Source organism: Orbicella faveolata, unplaced genomic scaffold, assembly GCF_042242905.1.
Source record: "Orbicella faveolata isolate gen_17 unplaced genomic scaffold, um_ofav_v1 contig_12, whole genome shotgun sequence".
Classification (NCBI taxonomy): Eukaryota; Metazoa; Cnidaria; class Anthozoa; order Scleractinia; family Merulinidae; genus Orbicella; species Orbicella faveolata.
The window spans coordinates 30778762-30799238 of NW_028301539.1; the positions used below are offsets into that span (position 1 = coordinate 30778762).

General features: G+C 38.9%; 3 protein-coding genes across 4 annotated transcripts; 2 read left to right on the plus strand and 1 right to left on the minus strand.

Annotated features, from left to right (window-relative positions):
- The first annotated feature begins 1307 nt into the window (after window positions 1–1307).
- On the plus strand, window positions 1308–7058 carry LOC110060329 (dehydrodolichyl diphosphate synthase complex subunit nus1-like). The gene is made up of 5 exons (XM_020767095.2): window positions 1308–1692; window positions 1813–1947; window positions 3549–3698; window positions 4616–4715; window positions 6774–7058. Exons 1-5 carry the CDS (start codon window positions 1314–1316, stop codon window positions 6862–6864), a joined length of 855 nt encoding a protein of 284 aa, XP_020622754.2. The 5' UTR covers window positions 1308–1313; the 3' UTR covers window positions 6865–7058.
- Window positions 6910–10876, minus strand: LOC110060319 (uncharacterized). The gene is made up of 5 exons (XM_089283303.1): window positions 10745–10876; window positions 10378–10599; window positions 9576–9818; window positions 8585–8744; window positions 6910–8176 (listed from the first exon to the last, which is right to left on the minus strand). The coding sequence occupies exons 1-5, from the start codon at window positions 10874–10876 to the stop codon at window positions 8013–8015; spliced, it is 921 nt and encodes a 306-aa protein (XP_089139429.1). The 3' UTR covers window positions 6910–8012.
- Window positions 10877–12399: 1523 nt separating this feature from the next.
- On the plus strand, window positions 12400–20440 carry LOC110060332 (noelin-like). Of its 2 annotated transcripts, none has more exons than XM_089283299.1 (9): window positions 12400–12466; window positions 12621–12868; window positions 13409–13770; window positions 13852–14001; window positions 14357–14479; window positions 15046–15159; window positions 15938–16202; window positions 17444–17685; window positions 19486–20440. In XM_089283299.1, the coding sequence occupies exons 3-9, from the start codon at window positions 13437–13439 to the stop codon at window positions 19731–19733; spliced, it is 1476 nt and encodes a 491-aa protein (XP_089139425.1). In that variant the 5' UTR covers window positions 12400–12466; window positions 12621–12868; window positions 13409–13436; the 3' UTR covers window positions 19734–20440. The 2 variants fall into 2 exon arrangements, with proteins under 2 accessions (XP_089139425.1, XP_089139426.1); XM_089283300.1 differs by having other exon boundaries at window positions 15938–16216; window positions 19486–19612.
- Window positions 20441–20477: the final 37 nt, after the last annotated feature.

The following is a 20477-nucleotide window of genomic DNA, read 5'->3' on the forward strand; positions in this document are numbered from 1 at the left end:
ACAGATGGTCACGTGATGCACTTTTCAAGAACTCACTGATTTAGACATTGGTAATGCATAATGTTATCAGAAATGGAAAGACCACTTACAATTAAGCTTAGAGGCAAAGTTTCAGATTTATATCGTTCAAGAAGGAGTTTTTATGGACGTCAGAAATTGGAAGAATTTGTGTTGAAAGAAGACGCTTTGTTCTCCAGTCACGCTCCAGTGGTTTTCTACGCAAATCCGTGTAATTCTGCAAGTTTTCAAACTGCCTAGAATTTCCCGTTACTCCTAATATTTCATTTAGATAAGGAGTAGCCCAGCGTGGAGAGGATTGGAGAGGACCCGTCCATCAACACCCTTGTATTTTTAACAAAAATTTCTCCTTTTTCCAATGTGGCGTGCGACGTCAAGTGGACAAGTTTCTGGGTTAGATTTCGGGCGTTAGCTCTTTTGACTCTTGGACAAATGTTAATACTCATTGCCTACATTTGGCGCGAAAATATGCCCGGATATTTGTCCGAGGACATTCAGTCTGTTCCGAGAAGCGAACAGTCTCCAAGAGCGTAGCTCGAGGAAAACTGCCGGATATGTTCGCGCCAAATGGAGGCTATTGTGTTTATTATCCTTCAAGTATTTTTCGCAGCACGCACAGTTTTGAAAATTGGGGATATTTGGTCACGTGACGGGTTTAGAACAATCGCGTGCGAGCGATAATATTTCATGGATATTTACCAAACTCTCTATACGTACAGATCATACAAAACCTTAATTTTCAATCATTCTTCTCATTTTTCATTTGAAACTGACGATTTCAAAAAGTTAAGAAGCACAAAACCGCACTTACACCACTGCATCTCAACACAATGAACTCCTTAAACTTCTACTCATTTTTATGAGCAAAAATGCACTTTAAATTTCACCGCGCAGTTTTAAGCTTCCCCAAGCTTCTTGTTCTTTCTAAGATACCGAATCCGTACAAATATTGCAATTCTTAAAGAGTCAACGTGAGTCAATATATATCCGGTGCCACGCCAACTTTTCATCGGATTTTTGTGCAAGCGTTACCGTTACCCAGGACACCGGAGACAAAAACTAAAGCACACTTCAGAACCAGTTTGGACTGATCTTTGAGTTCATATTGAACAGAACGAGATTTTTCCTTCTTGCATTTGGCGTTAGCCTTTCTTGTCATTATTCCTTACTTTCTGGCCGCCAAAGCAAGAAAGAAGATACTTATTGTAAAGAGTCACGCAGTGTTGCACGTTGAAAGACTACCGGAAATGATCATCGGCTTACCGGAAATAGAACGTAGGATATGGCTCGTACGCATGCCCACACGCTGTCACTTTTCACTGGTGTTCGATGGAAAGTTTTCAAAATGGACGTTGACCGGCGGTAACGTTGATTTTCTTGACTCTTCTCCCACGATGTGGGTCTTTAAATGTTTCCTTAGCTGTATATATCTTCTATTGTACTTAAAATCAGTCATAGCTATTTTATTTCAACAAATTAGAAGTTATTTCTCAACCAGTTTACGAACGTGTACACATGGAAAAATTAGGGACGACTCGAGAAACCTCACCAAGCTTCCACGACACATCAGCTTCGTGGTTCTAGAGTCTGACATTAGTTTTGTAGACCTTGCTCAGCTTATTGTCTGGTCAATGGCTATGGGAATTCCATATATTAGTGTCTACGATAGAGAAGGTAAGACGTTTACATTCACCTAAAATCCCTGCCTAAAAATGATGCAATTCGTGTGTGTTAAGAGCAATGATGCATTTCTGCAGTGAAGTGTGAACTAAACAAATACGTCTTGTTCTTTAGGTGTACTAAAGAAGAATGTTGCAGCTTTCTCAAGCGAAATTATTCGGAAGCAAAAGGAAGTTTTTCTAGAGGAATCCAGCAAATACACATTTGTATTGAGAACAAAGGACGTTAAATTTGATTGTGAGATGTTGGGTAAGTTCGAGTTGTAAAGCTGTGCATCACCCTAAATTTAAATTTTAGCAACATTTTCCTTGATACTCTGATATTTTTTCTTATTGCGTATTACAGAATTGACTCTCCTTGGGGTTCCAAGTCCAACGGTAATGCTGCTCAAATTACACTGAACTTTGTGAGCTTTATTAACGTGATATGATGCTCAATTTCCAAAACACAAAACCCAATTAATGAAGCATTTCCGTTTCTGCGTAATACTATTCAACCACATCAGAGTACGTTAATTGCATGTCGTGACAGTGGCTTGGCAGACTTTTTTTTTTTTGCAAAATACATGTAAATTACGGGACGTAATTGCTTGTAATCAAAGTTCATGTCAATTGACTTTGAGTTTGAGCCGCTGATTTGCTCAACTGCTAGTCAAGTGAGCATTAGATGCACAAGTAGGTTGTATAATGCAAAGCATGTGACACTAAATACTAAAATAACAAAGGGTCACATAAGTCACTCATATTTTGCCACCATCAAGGTTATGTTTGGTTGTACTCTGGTCTAACGTTTTAAAACAGTCTTTCTCTTCACTATTGCATTGTGAGGCTTGCTCATATATGTTTAATCTGTTTTATTCCTCCTCACTGTTAATCTCCATGACTTATCCTGGTGGGTCCCTGATTTTCCTGTTTTTCCTGTTCTGTGTCAGACCACAAGTTTGGGATTTCCTATTATTATTTAATCTAGGGGTATGTTGCCAGATTTTCTTAAGCATGTTAAAAGGTTGAGATGCAGCCCCCTTAATCTCACAAGTTTTGTCCTAGCTTCAGAGTTTTGATCACTTTTCTCTATCTTTTCTCCGAACCCTTTAATTTCTTGTGAAAAAAATTTCCATTTTTGATGAATTGCTCTATTTTCGTGACCTACATTGTCACCATGGGTTTTTTGTCCTCTTGCATCAGAGCTCAGTTGTTCCAGGGGCAGAGTACTTTACCCAGTAAATAAATCCCTGTTCATTTGCATGTCAGGTTAGAGATTTATCTGCTGGATAAACTTATCCCCAATACCTGAGGGCCAAATGGTCAAATTACCTGCTGGGTTAGTCATGTCAAATCACCAGATAGAAGAGGCAGTTTTTAGCCATTAATTTCACATGGTCTCAGGAGAGTCTGAGAAAACCCTCACAGTCATTGCAATGAACAGTTTTTCCATCATTGCATATACTCCATCACTCTGCATCTACATGTGGTTTGGTTCCTTGGTGGTCTAAAGATTTGCCCAAATAACAAGTGATAATGCTTTGTTGCAGAAATTGTAACAAACAAAATCAGATTTCAAGTTGGTCAACAGTCAGATGCTCTGTTAATCTACATGTACTGCTGCAACGCTCCAAAAGTACCGTCTAATAAAACTTCACAGTTCCTAGCAAGAGTCCAAATGTAGTGCTCCTGCAAAGATAATGACATTCATACTAAAAGTTATTCACAGATGGATCTGTCATCATCACCATTTCTGTACACCCCCTTTCCCCAGGTAGGGGAACATAGGACATCCAGCAGTACCCTCTGAGGCTAGTGGTGGTGGTTATTTTGCTGTGTTAATATCTATAGTTTCTCTCTTATTGTTAGCCCCAACACAGGTGTGCATCAGCTTGCTGTCGGAGCATGATGGTAAAGGAGACATCGTAGAGGCCGCCAGAGAGTTTTGTTGGGGAATCCAAACAAAGCAGAGAGCACTGAAAGAAATGGAACCAGATCTATTAAACAGCCTTTTGAAAGGTAACTGACAGAAATTTTCATGATGTTCCCTAATAGTTTAGGTACATGTAGCTGTAGCCTGTGATGCAACTTACCTTTAGGTAAGGTAAGGTAAAGTCTGCATATGAACCAAGTGCTCCATCAGGCCTTAGTTTATCTCAGTTTCCATAGCATGAAATGACTAGGAGTATTTCTACTTCCCCCTGGATGACATGCTAGTCCATCTCAGGGTTATCCCCAGCATTAAATTTATTGGTACCCTTATATACACCTAGGTTGAGAAGGGTACTCTGAGAACGACACTGTGAGAGTAAAGTTTCTTGCCCAAGAACACATTTCAACCCTATGTCCCTTTGCCAGGGTTTGAACCCAGATCACTCAATCCAGAGATGAGCGCACTAACCATGTGGCCACCACGCCTCCCACAGCTCACTTTGATCTCTGTTGTTTATTATAATCTATTTCACAGACTTGTCCCATTATGACATGTATTGATATCAGAAGGTGGCTTGTTATGACAAATAATTTGAAGTTCCAAAATCTTTTTGGAAGGTTGTTACATGTACATCTTAAGAATTTTCTATGGTTTTTGTTGTCCCATCAGATGACGAAAACCTTAGAAAATGTCTATCACCGTTTGCAACACTGGAATTACTGGTAGCTTGTTTAATATGAAGCCGTATTTCACCTCAGCTTGCAGGACACGGATGATTACTATGTGTCAGTAGTTGGTTGAATAATTTTTTGTGCTCACGTAGTTTGTTATTCGTAAATGCTTTTATTTATTTGTTACCATTATCTTTTTGTTAAACAACCGGGACCACCATGAAACCTTCTTTCAGACCTCAGTGTTTATTATTTAACAACTTTCCCCTTTTAACAAGAGCAAGAATCAAGTGAATCTTGTTCTTAAAAAATGTACAATTCCTTCATTGCAGCTACTTATGGCATACCAGACCCTGAACTTGCCTTCAAGTTTGGCAATATAAAAATGATAATGGGATACCTACCATGGCAAACCAGACTCACAGAATTTCTGTAAGTTATCCTTTAGATTATCGTAAGGAATATGGGTTGAGGATTGAGTTTTAAATAAAGTTTTGGATAAATCCTCTCCAATCATGTGTTTCAAATGAAATACTACTACTAGTCAGTGCTAAATGGATGTTTTGACAAGGTCAAACTTTTCCAATTTTTTTCACTCAAACTTAAAATAAGCCTTGCCACTTGATTTGTCATGTGGGACTTAGTAAAAATGCAAAGGTTTCATAAGAATCCATCGCAAACTCTTGAAAATTATATGGGACCCCAAACTATCCAATGTTTCCCAAACATTTATGCTAGAGGCAAAACTGTAATAAATTCTTATGAAACTTTGCACATTTACTAAATTCAGCACATGATTTGTTTCAGTTGTTTGCTCAGCCCCACTAGCACTTGTGCTATAAACATTGCCAAGGGTAAATAAAGGTTAAATGCTTTGTTATTATTATTATTATTATTATTATTTTTGATGAATTAATCTATATGCCGGTATGAAAGTGTTTCTTTGTTTAAATATGAAAAATAGAAATGTTGTTGACCTTGGGTGACTTTGTCAAAATGGTCCATTATTAATGACTAATAAATGTTACAGCATGACAATGTAGTGCTACAGCAAAAACAATCTAATGCTCAAAAGTAGTTCACTGCCAACAATGGTTGTTATCTACTTCATGGTCTGAGCCAGCTTCTAAAAGCAGCAGGAGTCAACACTGACCTCACCAGACCAATTTTAAATAAACATTGGGGGCTATTACTGTTAAGAAAAAGTACTTTTATTTTATGGTATGATGTAAGTCATGCTAGGAGGTTTAGGAATGGACCTCAGATTTACTCATTCACTCTCTCACTCTATTCTGTTAGGCAATTAATTTATGCATTAAACCTGGATTAAATCATTTTTCACTACTTCCCCGCCTAGGTTTCCTTTTATCCCCAAAGTTTCTGTGCAAATAATATTGGGGAGTAGCACAGGCAGAAATTAACAAAAACATGTTGCAAGGGGCAACCAAAGGAGGCGAATGAGGGCACCAAAAATAGATAGTATATAATACACCGAATGCAAATATGGCGGACCGCTCGGTTGGCGCCCGGGACGAGTCGCATGCAAGCGAGGCTAGTGAGGCTTTGATGTTTTGTTTTGACAGAAAAGTCTTGCATCGTCGTCGATCTGGTCTGTTTTTGTTTCGCCCTCCCTATAAGTTGTTGTGTTCCTGAATGCCACCAGAAGGAATTGAAATCTTCCACAGCAGAGAAAGTGTTTTTTTTTTTTTTTTTCGTTTCCACGGTCACCTCTCAGGGAAAACAGATGAAGGTAAGTAGTTTATGATCGCCGAAGGAACTGTTAAAGTTTGTTCGTTCAGGCTGGAAGATCTTAGAAAATGTGTAAGCGACTGCATTTAGCTCCAAGTCGTTTTCATTTGGCTCAAAGCATTCACTGGATACAATGATGGGGGCAGTTGAAGTTCATTCGCTTGGTTATTACACCGTAGTATTTGTTTTGTGCGATTCCGTGCGAGTGGACGCGAAGTCAACTTCTTCCTTTGAGACAAAGGATGTTTTTCAAGAGGAGCTTTTCTTTACTTTGGGGAAGGTACTGGCCATGTAAATCGTGTTGGAACACCACCAGACACCACATAAGCTCGTCATTTAAACGATTTTTCTAAGATCTTCTAATGTGAAATGTAGTGAACAAACTTTAGTTCCTGTGGCGATCGTGAACTCCTTTCCTTCATCTCAATGAATTGCATTGATCCACTATTTTCCCTAAGCTTAAGAGGCGAACGGTGGAAAATTTATATCCCTTCTCGTGGCGTTCAGAAACACAGCAGCTCATAGCCACAGCTAAATAAAACACACCAGATCGACGACAAAGCAAGACTTTTCTGGGAAGCGTTGTCAAAACAAAACATCAAAGCCTCACTAGCCTCGCTTTCATGCAACTCGTCCCGGGTGCCAACTGAGTGGTCCGCCATATTTGCATTCGGTGTATACCATGAGGTACTTGTAGCTCTAAGAAGCCTTTGATCTTAACCAGTCTCATTTCATCCCCAGGCCTTTGAGAACTCACATCAGCATTGACTACTCGACCTTTCTATCATCTCTTAGAAGATTTGGACGATGTCAACAAAGATTTGGGAAATAACAGCAATAATTTGTGTCAAGAAATGTTTGTAAAATAGGACAACGATTTAACTAGGAATATTTTTATTGACATTTTGTAAAAAATATTTATATATCAAGTATCTGATCTTCTGTCATCCTTCAATAAATTCTGTTATGTTGTTAAGGTGATCAGCCTCTATGAATTAATCAATAAAATAAAAGGTTAATCTACAATTTTGTTTTCAAATGTTAGTATTAACAACAACAAACTTTATTTGATTCCTAACTTAACATTTTCACAATTAGACTGGCCCGCAACAGCTGTCCAATTGTACACATACACCTTTTGCTCTACTTTCTTGTTGTGTTAAAAGCATGAAGCTTTCATCCAATGTACCTGAAATTAAAAGAGCTGTGTAAAACACCAATTGAATTTTTTTTTCTGTAAGATTGAACAGCCAACATCTGGTGAATGTGTTAGCTACTTGGAAGTAGCAACCTGCTGACAATAGCAGTTGTAGGAAAAGAGTTGTAAATCCCATAGTAACAAGACTGGTCTTTACTTATAATGAATAGGCACTTTGCACAACCTGGTCACATTTTACAAGGTACAACTATGCTGGGAGGCAAGTTACACAGTGGGACTTCCAAAACAAAGACACTCGCACCAATCCAGCTTGACATGTTACTTAGGGCAGTAAACTCTAACACAATTTGCTCCTGAAGATTGCCACTTTGAGGTTATGGAGTGGTGTCTGTGTTTTACTTCTGAGTATCAGAGGTTTGTTATGCACTTCTAACAGGTGGAAGCTAGCTTGGAGTAAGGGCATATATTGTAGTCTTGGAGAATAGACGATTTTACAATTCAGAACTGAATGATCTGCCCTGTGAATATGAGATGGGCTGGAGTTGACTTTGTTATGATACAAACCTTGATACTTTTCAAATCCACATTTTTCTGTTACCATCCTAACTAGTTTCTAATTGCTATCTTGACAGGGCCAACTCTTTCCTTGCTTCTATGCAGAGGCTAGGTTACATTTCACAGACCTGTAAAGTGGTCTATTTGTTGGAGATGTTGTTAAGTTGTAGAATGAGTTTTTAACTTAGAAAAACATACAATAAAGAGGGATGCAGTTCTTTACTGAAAAGTTTATTCTGTGTTGAGATGTTATATACAATAATTTATCATGTTTTGGTGTTGGTGTGTGTATCCGATGTCACCTCTGGTGACATTCCCTCAGGTTTTATTGCCCTCAAGGCAAAGTTAACACTTGTGTCTTCAATCCAGCACCATTTGTTTAAAAATGGCAGATAAGACATTCCTCTCACATCAATGACTTCTGCTCCATCTATCAGAATGGATTATAATAATCAATTATTTTAATTAATAATTAACATAACAAATGGCCAGTCATTCAGCTAAACTAAACCATTGGCGACATTGGACTGTGGTGGTCACTTTCTCAAAACATCAGCAGGAAAAGGGATTGGCATGAGACATGGGCACAGCACGCACAAGAAGAAAATCTTTTGATAAGTGGATAAAGATAACTCTTGCCTCAACCCCTTCTTTCCCGAACCGCCCTTTTGCATCAACATCGATGAATTTTGGATTTGAAATTTTACCAACTTATCTTTGGTAATTTAGTCAATCAACCCCAAAAAATGCAATATGTTGCAAACATCACTTCCAACTGAACTTTGGGTTCCTGTTATCATTGTGACTGTTTTATGACACTAATGTCCTATTCACTTACTTTGAGATATCAGGCTGCTCAGGTCATCAACTGTCACAAACTTGTTCCAGTCATGAGTTCCAGGCGTCACTAGTCTAAGAATGTATTCTGCTCCCACGATAGCTGCGGCATATGACAAAGCTGTCTGGTTGATTGTTGTAATTACTAATGAACCTCCTGGCTAGAATATCAAATAGACCAATTTTGATACATTAAAATTCAAAAACAATAGACCTCAGTACAAGGCTGCAGGGAATAACTACAGAGTTTGTGGGGTTTATTCCCCAGAGCATTGTGCTGAGGTCTATTGTGTTAGGCTGAATTTTAATGTATCGAAATTGGTCTATTCAAAGGGTTAAAAAGAGGTTTATTAAAATGATGCACCTTCAAAATTATGTTGAAAAAAATGTTTTTTCCCTTTTCCAAGAGATTCCAAGAGAGAGATTGGAGACAGATTGGAATTCAAAGTATCTCTTCATCATTTCCCAACACAGTATGCGTATCCCTATGTCCAGTCCCCATACAAATTTGTTCAGTTTGACCTGCTAAGGGTGAGACCATTAACATTAGAGAGCTTAAGAAATAACAATGGTGACACCAGGGATGATGCCGAGTAAAACATGAACTTGTATTTTATCCTTGAATTTCGTAGCTGACTTAACCATTCAGCATGCAAATTGGTCTAAAAACCTGTTCAAACTAAGTGAAAAAATTAAAATGCTGTTGTGGCCTACATTCTCCAAAATTCACAGAACTTGGTCATTTTATGTTGTTGTTTTGCAGAGGATGGCTATGAACTGTGGAGAGATTTATGTTTGCATCTTGCATAGCTATTGTTCTATGCGTTAAACCTTTTGTTTGGTGGTGTTTTTCATTTGCTGTTGCTGTCGTGGTGGTTCCCTATAACTAAACCTGAGCACTGTTACATTTAGGAGGTGTGGATGGGATGTAAATGTAATGAACATAACTGAGTCAGATTGACTTTTGTTTTGTCTCTTTCACCTCTCCTCACCTTAACCAGTTGAGTACTAGCAGAAATAAATGTGTCTTTATCTGTTACATGTTCAATAACTTCTGAAGCAACAACACAGTCAAAAGATTCTGGTTCCTTGTCAGCTAGCTCCTCTACTGTAGTACACTTGTACTGTACTCTGTCAGCCACCATTGGATCATGGCGTGCATGTCTTAAGGCAGCATGTATGTTGCGTGCAGATGCATCAACCCCAGTCACTTCGGCACCTATTCTTGCCAATGACTGTGAGATGAAAAATTTCAAAGGACAGCAAGAGTTAGACCTCTACTCAAACATTATAAATCTAACAAAGTATTAATACCCACTTAGAAATCTACCAAGATCCTATTTTGCAGGTCAGCTACGTTTCATGTACTTGTACAAAAAGCACAATAACACAGTTTGAATTTCATAGACATTACTCCGTAATTAGTTCAAAGTTTTTGTCAGGGTATAAAGTTAGTACACCACGTTTCCTAGTTGTGTGAGCATTTAAACCGTACACTGCTGTCCAAAAGCCATTATAGAATAATGTACTGTACAAAATGCAAGTAGCTTCTGGTTTCCTCATTCTCTCAAGTTTTCAAATTTCCATCAAGTTTTATCTCAAATTACAAGGACACTACATGGCATCTTACACATGTATGTATTGTCAAATAAAAAGTAAAATTAAATTAACCGAAAAGGAGTGAATTGAAATTGCAAAATATATTTCAAAAAAAAAAAAAAATAATGATAATTTACAATAATTTCTCTCTTTTAAATTAACAATGGCCCTGGAATAATTATTAGAAAAATATACCTCTGACAGTATCCCACCACCGCAGCCCACATCTAGAATTCTAGAGCCTCTTAAGGGTTTCGAAGGGGTGAAGTCTTGTGTATGAAGATGTTCCAGAGATTTCTTTATGAAGGGAACTCGAAGTTTATTCATAGAATGAAGAGCACAAAAGTCGCCATTCGGATTCCACCAGTCACTTGTGGTCCTACTCAGCTTCTCGATCTCCTCCTCGTCAACGGTGTTCTTGCCAAAAAATAACAATAAATTGGATAAATAATAGTTTGCTATATATTAAGATACGGTAAATGACCTCTAATCGTTGGTCTCTAACAAACATCTATTGACCTAAAACTGTTGTAGATACGGAATTTTTGGACGTTTGTCTTACCTTGGTCGAGGTGCAAAAATTCCTACAGTAGAGGAAGCTTTTGGTCACATGATTAGCGCCTAATTGAGATGAACGAAGACTGCACCTCATTCTGCAAGCGGCCGCCGCCATGTTTGTTGATGTTTGTTCCATTTGAGCCCACAGTCATCATACATGCTGGACATTGTGAGTATATCATGTAAAATGACATGGATGTTCTCAGTGGGCCGCTCCGAAATACGTCACGAAATACCATTAAAGTGTTTTCGTGTGTTTAAGTGTTTTTTTTCAGCGCACCCATCTTAGCATATCTTCCATTAGACTATGAATTGTAACTTATTTTATCTCAGGGTGAGTCGGGCGCGAGCGAGTACAAGAATCAGAAGGAAACGTGACGCGTTTTCCATTTCGCGTGTCGCGCCTTCACATTCAACATGAGTTTCGCGTGTTCTCGCGAGCAGCCCTGAGTGAGCCCTGAGACACTATTTTTCGTCTAATTTTTCCGCCGAGGTCGTCCATCTTTAAAGAACAAGTAGGTCGTGATATTTGAAAAATTTGTGGGTTACCACTATGTCGAACATGCATGTTAAATATCTCCTTTTAGGAGAGAAGATCTTGATATCACTAACACCGCTCAAGAAAGGTTTCTAAAAGTTAATTTAACATAGCTTTAAATAATTTATCATTATTATTACCTTTCAACTTAGGCAAATATAACGAACCCAGCTTTGACAAAAAAACATCCGTTGATTCTAAGTGAAAAAAGATGGACCAACATACGTTTAACGTTATTAAGTTTGTCGTTAAAAAAAAACACAAAGAATATTAAGTGGTTCCCGCCAATAGATTGTGAACCGCAATTTTCCCCTCATCATCTGACTCTTGATATTGTAGTTGAGATGATTTTTATCCACGTCACGCCGGAAAGGGCTGTCCAATACTCACAAACATCAGCTGAAAAATGTTGCGTTTTCTAACTGTCAGCTGAGATATAAGATCCGCAAATTTACTGAGCTGAGAATTGGGTTGAAAATTTATTTGACAGCTCAGAAGTCACCGAAAAATTAACCGGTAACTAAGCTTTCAGAACTCCCACCCAGACGATCTGACAAACTGGTCATTCAAACTGTCCAAAATGGAGACAGTTTTTAAAGCTAATGGAATTGAGAGAAATCGTTATTAGAGGCCGACTATGATTGCTGCCATTGATTTCTAAATTAAACTTAATAGTCCTATTTTAATTCTGCATAAGTCATATGTACATTCAGAGTTTGTAAACGCTGGTCAGGTGCGAAAAATATTAAAATTACTGAATATCTTACTCAGGTTCCACTTTAATTAAATTTCATGGGCTTATGGCGTAATTAAAATTATAAGCACGACTAATTATCTTTCACAAATATTTCATTATTTTTTCGCAGTCTTAGCTCTTTACAACAGAGAACCAAAAATAAAATAGTATTTTTTTTTCGTATGTTAAGGTATATTAATTTTATCTATGTTATCCTCTAGAGCTTTTCTATGAAAAAAAAGACACTTTAGTTAACTCTGTTTTGAAAACACTAATGGAGTTGAGCAATATCAAAATGCCTTATCATCAATCGACATAAAGAAATGCGAACAACCTGTTCTCTGCCCTTCAAAACGGTAATTTACATTTTCAAAAGTAAATAACGGGAATTTAATTTACAGAAGTGCTTGTTAGAGACAGGCTGGGCGATCTATACCAGAACTGAATTGCTGGTTAGAGAGGTTTTCCTTAATTTTTATTATTTATTTTCGGTGTTCTATTTTGTTGTTGGTATTGTTAGTGCACTCTAGTTTAGAATCAATTCAACAGGAATTTAAATTTCGTTTCAATTTTTATTTGTTTTTTCATATACACCCAAATGGATAGATCTATTTAGAGTAGATCCACTTCGACTTAGTTGCTCCGTCATCTTTCTCGAGAAACTCGCCAATGCAGAAGCTTGCAGCTTACATGTACAAGAACCCAATCGGGAATGCATAGTTTAACGCATTGACAGCAGGAAGTCGGCATTCAGGGACACCCAACGGACGTGTGCAGCCAGTTACACTTACGTTTCTTTACGATCGCCTTCTGCTTTTGGGCAATTGCAGACGTTTTAGAACTGACGTAGTAAGGTGCGTGTGTTAATGATAACCCGAATTCCAGGTAAAATCTGTGACAGACTCACGAGCATCTCATTCAGAGCAAAAAAACAGTTATCTTCACTTCGTACTTCAGAAATCAGTAAAATCTGCAGGCCATGCAGACACGACTGACTACCTGCATCGATTCTTTAGTTGGAGTACACTTTCAAATTCATGTCTAGAAAATAAGCCATAATTAAAGCGTGGATTCAGATTCCCAATCGAAACGGACGCAACTATTTGTGCGATGCAAAAAGCTTATCGTGAAACACGCGTAATTGCTATTTTTGCGAAACAAATACAGAACAGGAAGAAAGGGGATAATCAGAGAAAGTAATTGCAAGGAGACAACACTGGCAAGTTTTTTTTTTGGTGATTGGTTTTTCAAAACATGGCATACAAAATATTTGGGTTTATAGTTGGTACCAGCTAAGGTTTAACGTTCGCGAGGACGGCCTAGAAAAACGTAAATAACTGCTTAACTTTGGCGGGCGACTTCACGCTCATTCAGTAACTATATTTTGTTTTCAGGCGTCCAATACTGACGTGAACAGATCGAATGGCTGTCATTACAGGCCTCCTTTGCTTCCCATTTCTACTTGTTATCGTTGAATTATTTCAAGGAGCGGCCACTCAACAATTGCAATGTCCAGGTGGCGGTGCTGAATATTCTACTTCGGGAATGATGCTTGAGCGACACGTCTTTAAAACAATTCATGTATCATTCGGATATGAGTGCTTACAGGCGTGTCATCAGGAGATCACGTGTCAGAGTTTTAATTACGTCATTTCTCAGTCTGCGTGTGAGCTCAACAATCGCACCAAAGAAGCAAGGCCTGAGGATTTTGTGCCTAACACCGACAGATATTATTTTAGACGAGACAGGAACAGAGGTGAGGCAATAATGAAAGGTTTCTCAGTAATTGAACACAACTCTGACAGCTGGAGAATGTTATGACTGTCTTCCTTTCCAGTCCCTCTCGGTTCAATTCCCGAGCTGCCAGCTGAAACCTGTACCGAGATCAAGACGAGTGAAGGCGGACAAGCGGTCAGTGGCAAATACTGGTTTGACAAGTATAAAACAGGAAAATCTGCGCTCACTCATTGTGACATGGACACCGAAGGTAACGTTTTAAAATACATCTTAAGATATTTCTTCAGTTTTGATCCTTAATTACTTTATAGTAAAGTTCCTGAACTCTCCCTTCCTCGCACTATACAGAGGTTGAACCCCTCCTCAAACTAATCCTCAGGGGCCGCCCGCCCCTTCCAAAAGAAAAAACTCTGACCTCTGACCCCGCCCGGGTTCAACCCTTTTATAGCGCGGGGAAGGGAGAGTTCATGGACTGGAATAATTGCTTTATATTATTCTTCAGTTTGTGCAAGAAAGCGCATTTGTTAGCTATAAGAATCTATGCCACTTAAGAAAAGCGAAAGTTAAATCCTAAACTAATAAGCATGGTTTGTATTCCTTGATAGATGTTGACGAGTGCAAAGCCTCAAGCCCCGTATGTGACGTCAATGCTATTTGTCAGAGCCAGCTTGGCTCGTATCTTTGCTCTTGTAAAACTGGCTTCACTGGAGATGGAAAAACTTGCTCTTGTAAGAGTAACTGGGTAGAACACCCAAGTGGGGCGTGACTTGGTGTTTTGTGGTTCGCAGGAAAATGAAATTGTTTGCTTTAGAGCGCGTGATTAGGTCACGTGAAAAAACAGGATGCGTGACAGTAGTTATTACGTTACCGAGGGCAATGCCCGTTGTAATATGACAGGTGTTCGTGGCGATAGCTGACTTAATCATGTCCTAGTACGCTGGCCCGATGTAGGTAGTTAAAATTGAACTTCAATTTAACCAATGAACGCTTGCTATGTATTCTAATCCGCTGAGATCAACTTTTCAGAGAGAGAGATAAACTTATTATCTGCTTCGAAAAAATAAACAACGCGCCAATCTAAGCCGCAACGACAACAATTCGTCTTATCAAAAAAAAATTATATAAATATTGAAATTTTGACATGTAGGGAATTTTGTTTATTAAACGAACGAAATCGACTTATGACTGAGACAGAAATTTAAAAAATAGCGTCATGACTGATCCTGTCATACGGATAGAATGAATTTGATCTGTGATTGCAATGCAGTACGTGTTATTTCTTGTTTTTGTTCAGATGTAAATGAGTGTTCCAGCAACCCCTGTTTGAACGGTGGAACATGTTTGGATCGTGTTAATGGATTCAATTGCAGCTGTCCCTCGGGATACAAAGGAAGTCGCTGTGAAAACGGTCAGTACATACTACGTATTTTATTGCAAGTTTAAAAATCTAGGTTGCATGGAACTCAGACAAGTCAAGACGAGACAAGATGATTTGATGGACACAGATTTGAATGGGCAGCAAGAGGAGCGGGAGGAAGAGGAACAGGAGAAGGAGAAGGGAAAGAAGGGTAGGGTGGAAGAGGATAAAGAGAACAGGCATGAGCAGGAAGAGTAGAGGAAGGAAGGAAGGAAGAGCAGCCGCGGCAGGATGATCGAAGTAGAAGGAGAAGGAACAGGAGCACTCGGATGAACAGAAGCTGGCATAAGATCGAAGAGAAGAAGAGGCTCGGGAGTAGGAGTAAGAGCAACAGCAGCAACAGTGGCAGGATCAAGAGGAGCAGAAGGAGCCAAAAGAAGAAAAGGAGGACGTGGGCGACAAGAAAGAAGCTAAGGTGCTAAAAAGAAGATTCTGAGAAGGAAGCTCGAAGAAGAGAGGAGGATCGAATGATAAGGAGGGCGACCGAGAGAAAGAGAAGGAGGAGAAGACAACAGACTGGAAGGAAGAAGAGTAAAAGGCGAAAGAGGAGTTGACAAGGGCAGAGTGGACGGGAACATGTCCATGCTCCCCTACCAAAACAAAACAAAACAAAACAAAACAAAACAAAACAAAACAAAACAAAACAAAACAAAACAGAACAAAACAAAACAAAACAAAGAGATATGTAACTCTCTAGGGAAAATATCGAGCAATAATTAGGGATGGAATATTTCTTGGGTAATGAAAACAATTATTGATTTCTCCGCAGTCACCTGTACTACTATCAAGAGTGTGAACAGCCCAATCACCCACAACACGCTAGCGACAACACAAGGAGCCTGGATGAAAGACCCGCTAGGAGTCATGGGTAATGACACCATATTCGTCCTGGAGAATTACCACTCGGACAAAGTCGAAGAGTTTGAAAACATGGGGAAATTCAAAGCAGGCGTGAAGAGTAACAAGTACACGCTTCCGCATTATCGGGACGGGACAGGCGCGGTGGTGTATGGATCATACCTTTATTACAACAGGTACGGGATTAAAGGTAAAGGTAAAGGCTCTAGAGGCATATCTTTTTAGATGGACAGATAAAGGTTACAATTACTAAAATTTCACTTTATAACAGTTCTGCTAATTTGGAAGGAGTCAGAAGTAACGCAAATCTCTGCAAATTTTTGCTCTTTTGGAGTTGTTTACTCCCAAAATCACTGAACGTGCGAAAAATGTGTACACCAGTCCCTCGCACCTTCCTTCCGTGCTCACTTTGCAATTTATAAGAGAGAAACAACTCGCAAGCAGTCTAAGTGAAAATGGGAAGCAATCGACCTATATTATCTGAAACTAACTTGGAAGCCCCGCCTACAAACAGGTTTATCTAATTGTTGTTAATGTATACTTAACATTTTAACGTATTTCTAGTACTTACTTGCACTACAGAAAAGAAAAGCGTTACAGTAAATTCATAAGCTCGTAATCTTCTAAAAATTTCTGCAAACTTTAGCTAGAAAATCTCGGCATTGCTGAAGTTTTCAAAGCTTCAAAGTTCGAAATTTTGCTATTTGAGCGGTTTTGGAACGTTCAGTTCGTTATGATAACGTTCAGTCAATGGCATTTGATAGGAGGCTTAAGACGGGGGTTAAAATGAAGGCCATATTTTTGTTGGGTATTATGGTTTGAATGCAAATATCTCGTTCTCGTTTCAAGCTGTGAAAAATCTCTCTGCTCATTTCACATAGCTACGTTTTGGGCTGTTTTGTAAATTTTTTGGTGATTTTTGGGTATATTTGGGGATGAATAGTTTTTCTCAAAGGATTAGTAAAATTTATGGAAATAGGAAATTTTGAAGATTTGATGTTGTTTTAGAATTAGAATTTGAAGTTAGAAATTGGTAGACGTACACCAAACAGTTGCCCACCAACCCGGGGTGCCCTTTTGGGGCAATCAACTGTCAGGTGGTGTTCCAAACCCCTTTTTATCCTTTTAATCCCTCTTTAAACTTCCTAAAATTTCACTTAAATTCATGTGTATCCCCGCCTTAAGTTGCTTCATTATATTACATAGTTCCTATCAAGGGCTGGTTCGTGTTCACAAACCCAGTTTAGAGAGAAAATCGCCACGGTTCTTGATTTATGAATTCCAATTTATTCTTTTTTCCTTCGTCTCTTAGGATGAACGATCCTGTAATTGCATTTTAATTCTAAGCGGATGATTTAAACTAATCTAAGTTGACATCATACTGATGGCCTTGCTGTGTCTTATCCCTCAAACACAGGGCCGGTACCAATTATATCGACAAGTATAATTTGCTCACAAATAGCCTCGTGGCCCGGATCACTCTCAGCGGATACACACCAAGGGGACCCAATTACCAATGGGGAGGGTACAGTGGAGTGGACCTGGCTGTCGACGAGCAGGGACTGTGGGTATTATGGGGGAATTCTGGGGATAACCAGCGACTGTATGCATCTAAAATTGATAATGACGTCATAGTCCAGACCTACAGTTTGTCTAAAGGTGAGAACAAATGATGCGTGAAATGAGTTTATAACATGGTAATACGACAGCGTATATCAGAGACCTAAGCACTGACAATAGCGACGCCAGGGATGACACCCAGTTAAAAATAGATTTATAATTTACCCCGAATTTCGTAACTATTTGAACCTGTTCAGTGCGCAAATCTGTCAAAAAACCCCGCTCAAACTAAACATATAATGCCAGCGATCAATTCCAAAACGAAATGCGAAATATATGCCGTTGTGGTCCACGTTATCCAAAATATGCAGATTTTGGTCATTTCACGTTGTTGTTTTGCGGATGGCGGCAAAGAAATGTACCAAGAATTATAACACACGAGCACAGCCATTGTTTTGCTGATTAAACCTTTTGTTTAGCGACGTTTTCGTTGGGCATGCTGTTGCCGTCGTGGTGTACTTAAGAGAGAGCTTTGAATCCTTGTTCATTTCAGTTGCCGTCCTCCGCAAAACAACAACGTGAAATGACCAAGTTCTCCGTATTTTGGCTACGCCCACAAAACAGGATGTTGGTACCTCTCAGGGGTTCTTTTAAAAATTTCCGACGAGCAGCCCCGTCCCTCCCGGGACGATTATGTATTTCCCGTAAAATGGGCTAAGTGGCCATGATATTCTAGCCGTATCAAGCCACTGACTTGATATCGCAAGAGATCAAGACAGTGACACGGCTACTGGTTAATGTCAAATTTAGGCACGGTAAAGAGCAGTGCAGCCAGGCAATCACATAAAAGTATTACTCACACGGGAGCATGGCATAGGATGACATACTAATATAGCTAGTTTACTACAGAAAAACATAGCACGGCATAACATAGGATAGCGTAGCATGCATAGGATGGCATAATAGCATAGGTAGTTTACTACAGAAAAACATAGCTTGGCATAACATAGCATAGCATAGCATGCATAGCATGGCATACTAGAATAGCTAGTTTAATAGTATAGCACGGCAAAAAATAGCATGGCATAGCATAACATAGTATAGCATAGCATACCATAGCATAGCATGGCATACCAGAATAGCTAGTTTAATAGTATAGCATGCACAGCAAGGAATAGCATAGCCTGGCATAGGGTGACATACTAGCATAGCTAGTTTGATAGTGTAGCATGCGCAGCAAGGCATAGCATAGCAGAGCATAGCAGGGCATAACATGGCATACTAGAATAGCTAGTTTACTGGTACATAGCATGGCATAACATAGCGTAGCGCTGAAAAGCGTAGCCCAACATAGTGTAGCGTATTAGCATGGCACTAGCATAGGCTGCATAGCATAAAATGACATAAGATAACGTAGTATGTAGCATGGCTTTATGGCATAATATTTACGAATATGGGTTTTCCTCTGTTTGTTTTGTTTTTCAAACTACGTTCCCAAGTCCATAATAGACAAACTCGATCGTCTGGTGCCTTGGACATACCCTTATGTCGCCTGTCAACAGGGCAGCGCTCTTTTGCTTTCAGAGGAGCCAAACTCTGGAACTCTTGGAATAATAATATTAAGTCCTTAAAATGCCCCAAGAATTTTAGGCGTCATTTTGCAAATGTTCTATTAGGTTAATTTTATTTTATTTTATTTTAGATATATATATATTTGTAATATTCTTGATATACTTATTGTAATTATAATATTATTGTACCTATATTCTTGATTAATTTAAATTTAAATTTGTATTTGTAATTGACTTAATAATTGTAATTGTATTGAGCTGAAAAACCCACATAGGGAGCATCAATAAGTTTGTAAAGTTTGTATGTTTGTTTCTTTGTTTTAAACAGAACAGATGGGGACGATTGGCAATGCCTTTGTGGCATGTGGAGTGATTTACCTTATCGATGATTACAATCAAAATCCCACTACCATCAACTATGCTTATGACACCAAGACAGGAACACAGTGGAGCCCAAACATACAGTTTTCAAACCAGTACGGCTACAACTCCATGGTGGATTACAACCCCAGAGAAAGACTGCTGTACGCCTGGGACAGCAGGCGCCAAGTCACTTACTCTCTCACTTGGAATTGAATCAAGGAGCTAGAAACAAGTCACGGGTAGCTGGTTGGCTTGTTGCAAAACATGCATACTTGTAATAGAGACCATATCATGGCGATTATATTGCATAACATGTTAATTATTGACGGGGAAAAAAGTTGTAATTAGATCTTTTAGTGAGATTATATTTTCGTGTCTTAAGTTTTAAAAGAGAGTTGGAAAAAGTCTGCCACACTTTCAATTATATGCGCAATTCATGATAGCAGGCGTTTCATGGCTTTGACACTGTTTTACGCATTTAGCCAGTGATTTTGATAAAAAATAGACCACCATATTGACGATTTTATCAATGACTATGGGTCTCATGGGTTCTGACTATGTAATGGTATGTTAATATTAATGTAAGATAAGCTACCAGACATTTATTTTACAACTTTAGTATCAGGGATTTCGAAAGTAAAAGGAGAGGGGAAGCAAAAACGAAGGAAAGGAAAAGGAAGAGAAGCACTTCCTCCGTTTCTCTTCTCCTCTCCTCTCCCGTCTTCTCGGGAGGCCCTGATACTCAGGCTAATTTTTACACCACTCAGTTGATTCATTACTGAGCCGAACTACAGGCATATATCTGTTTGTACGCACCACATTTAACTTGTCAACCGAAGGTAACCGTTTTAGCCACGGCCAAACGTTAAGCTAATTAATTGCCAACATGTTGAGTTATTAAAGCTTCTTGTTGAGTCAAACTTTGCAACTGGTTTATTACACTACATGATAGCGCCC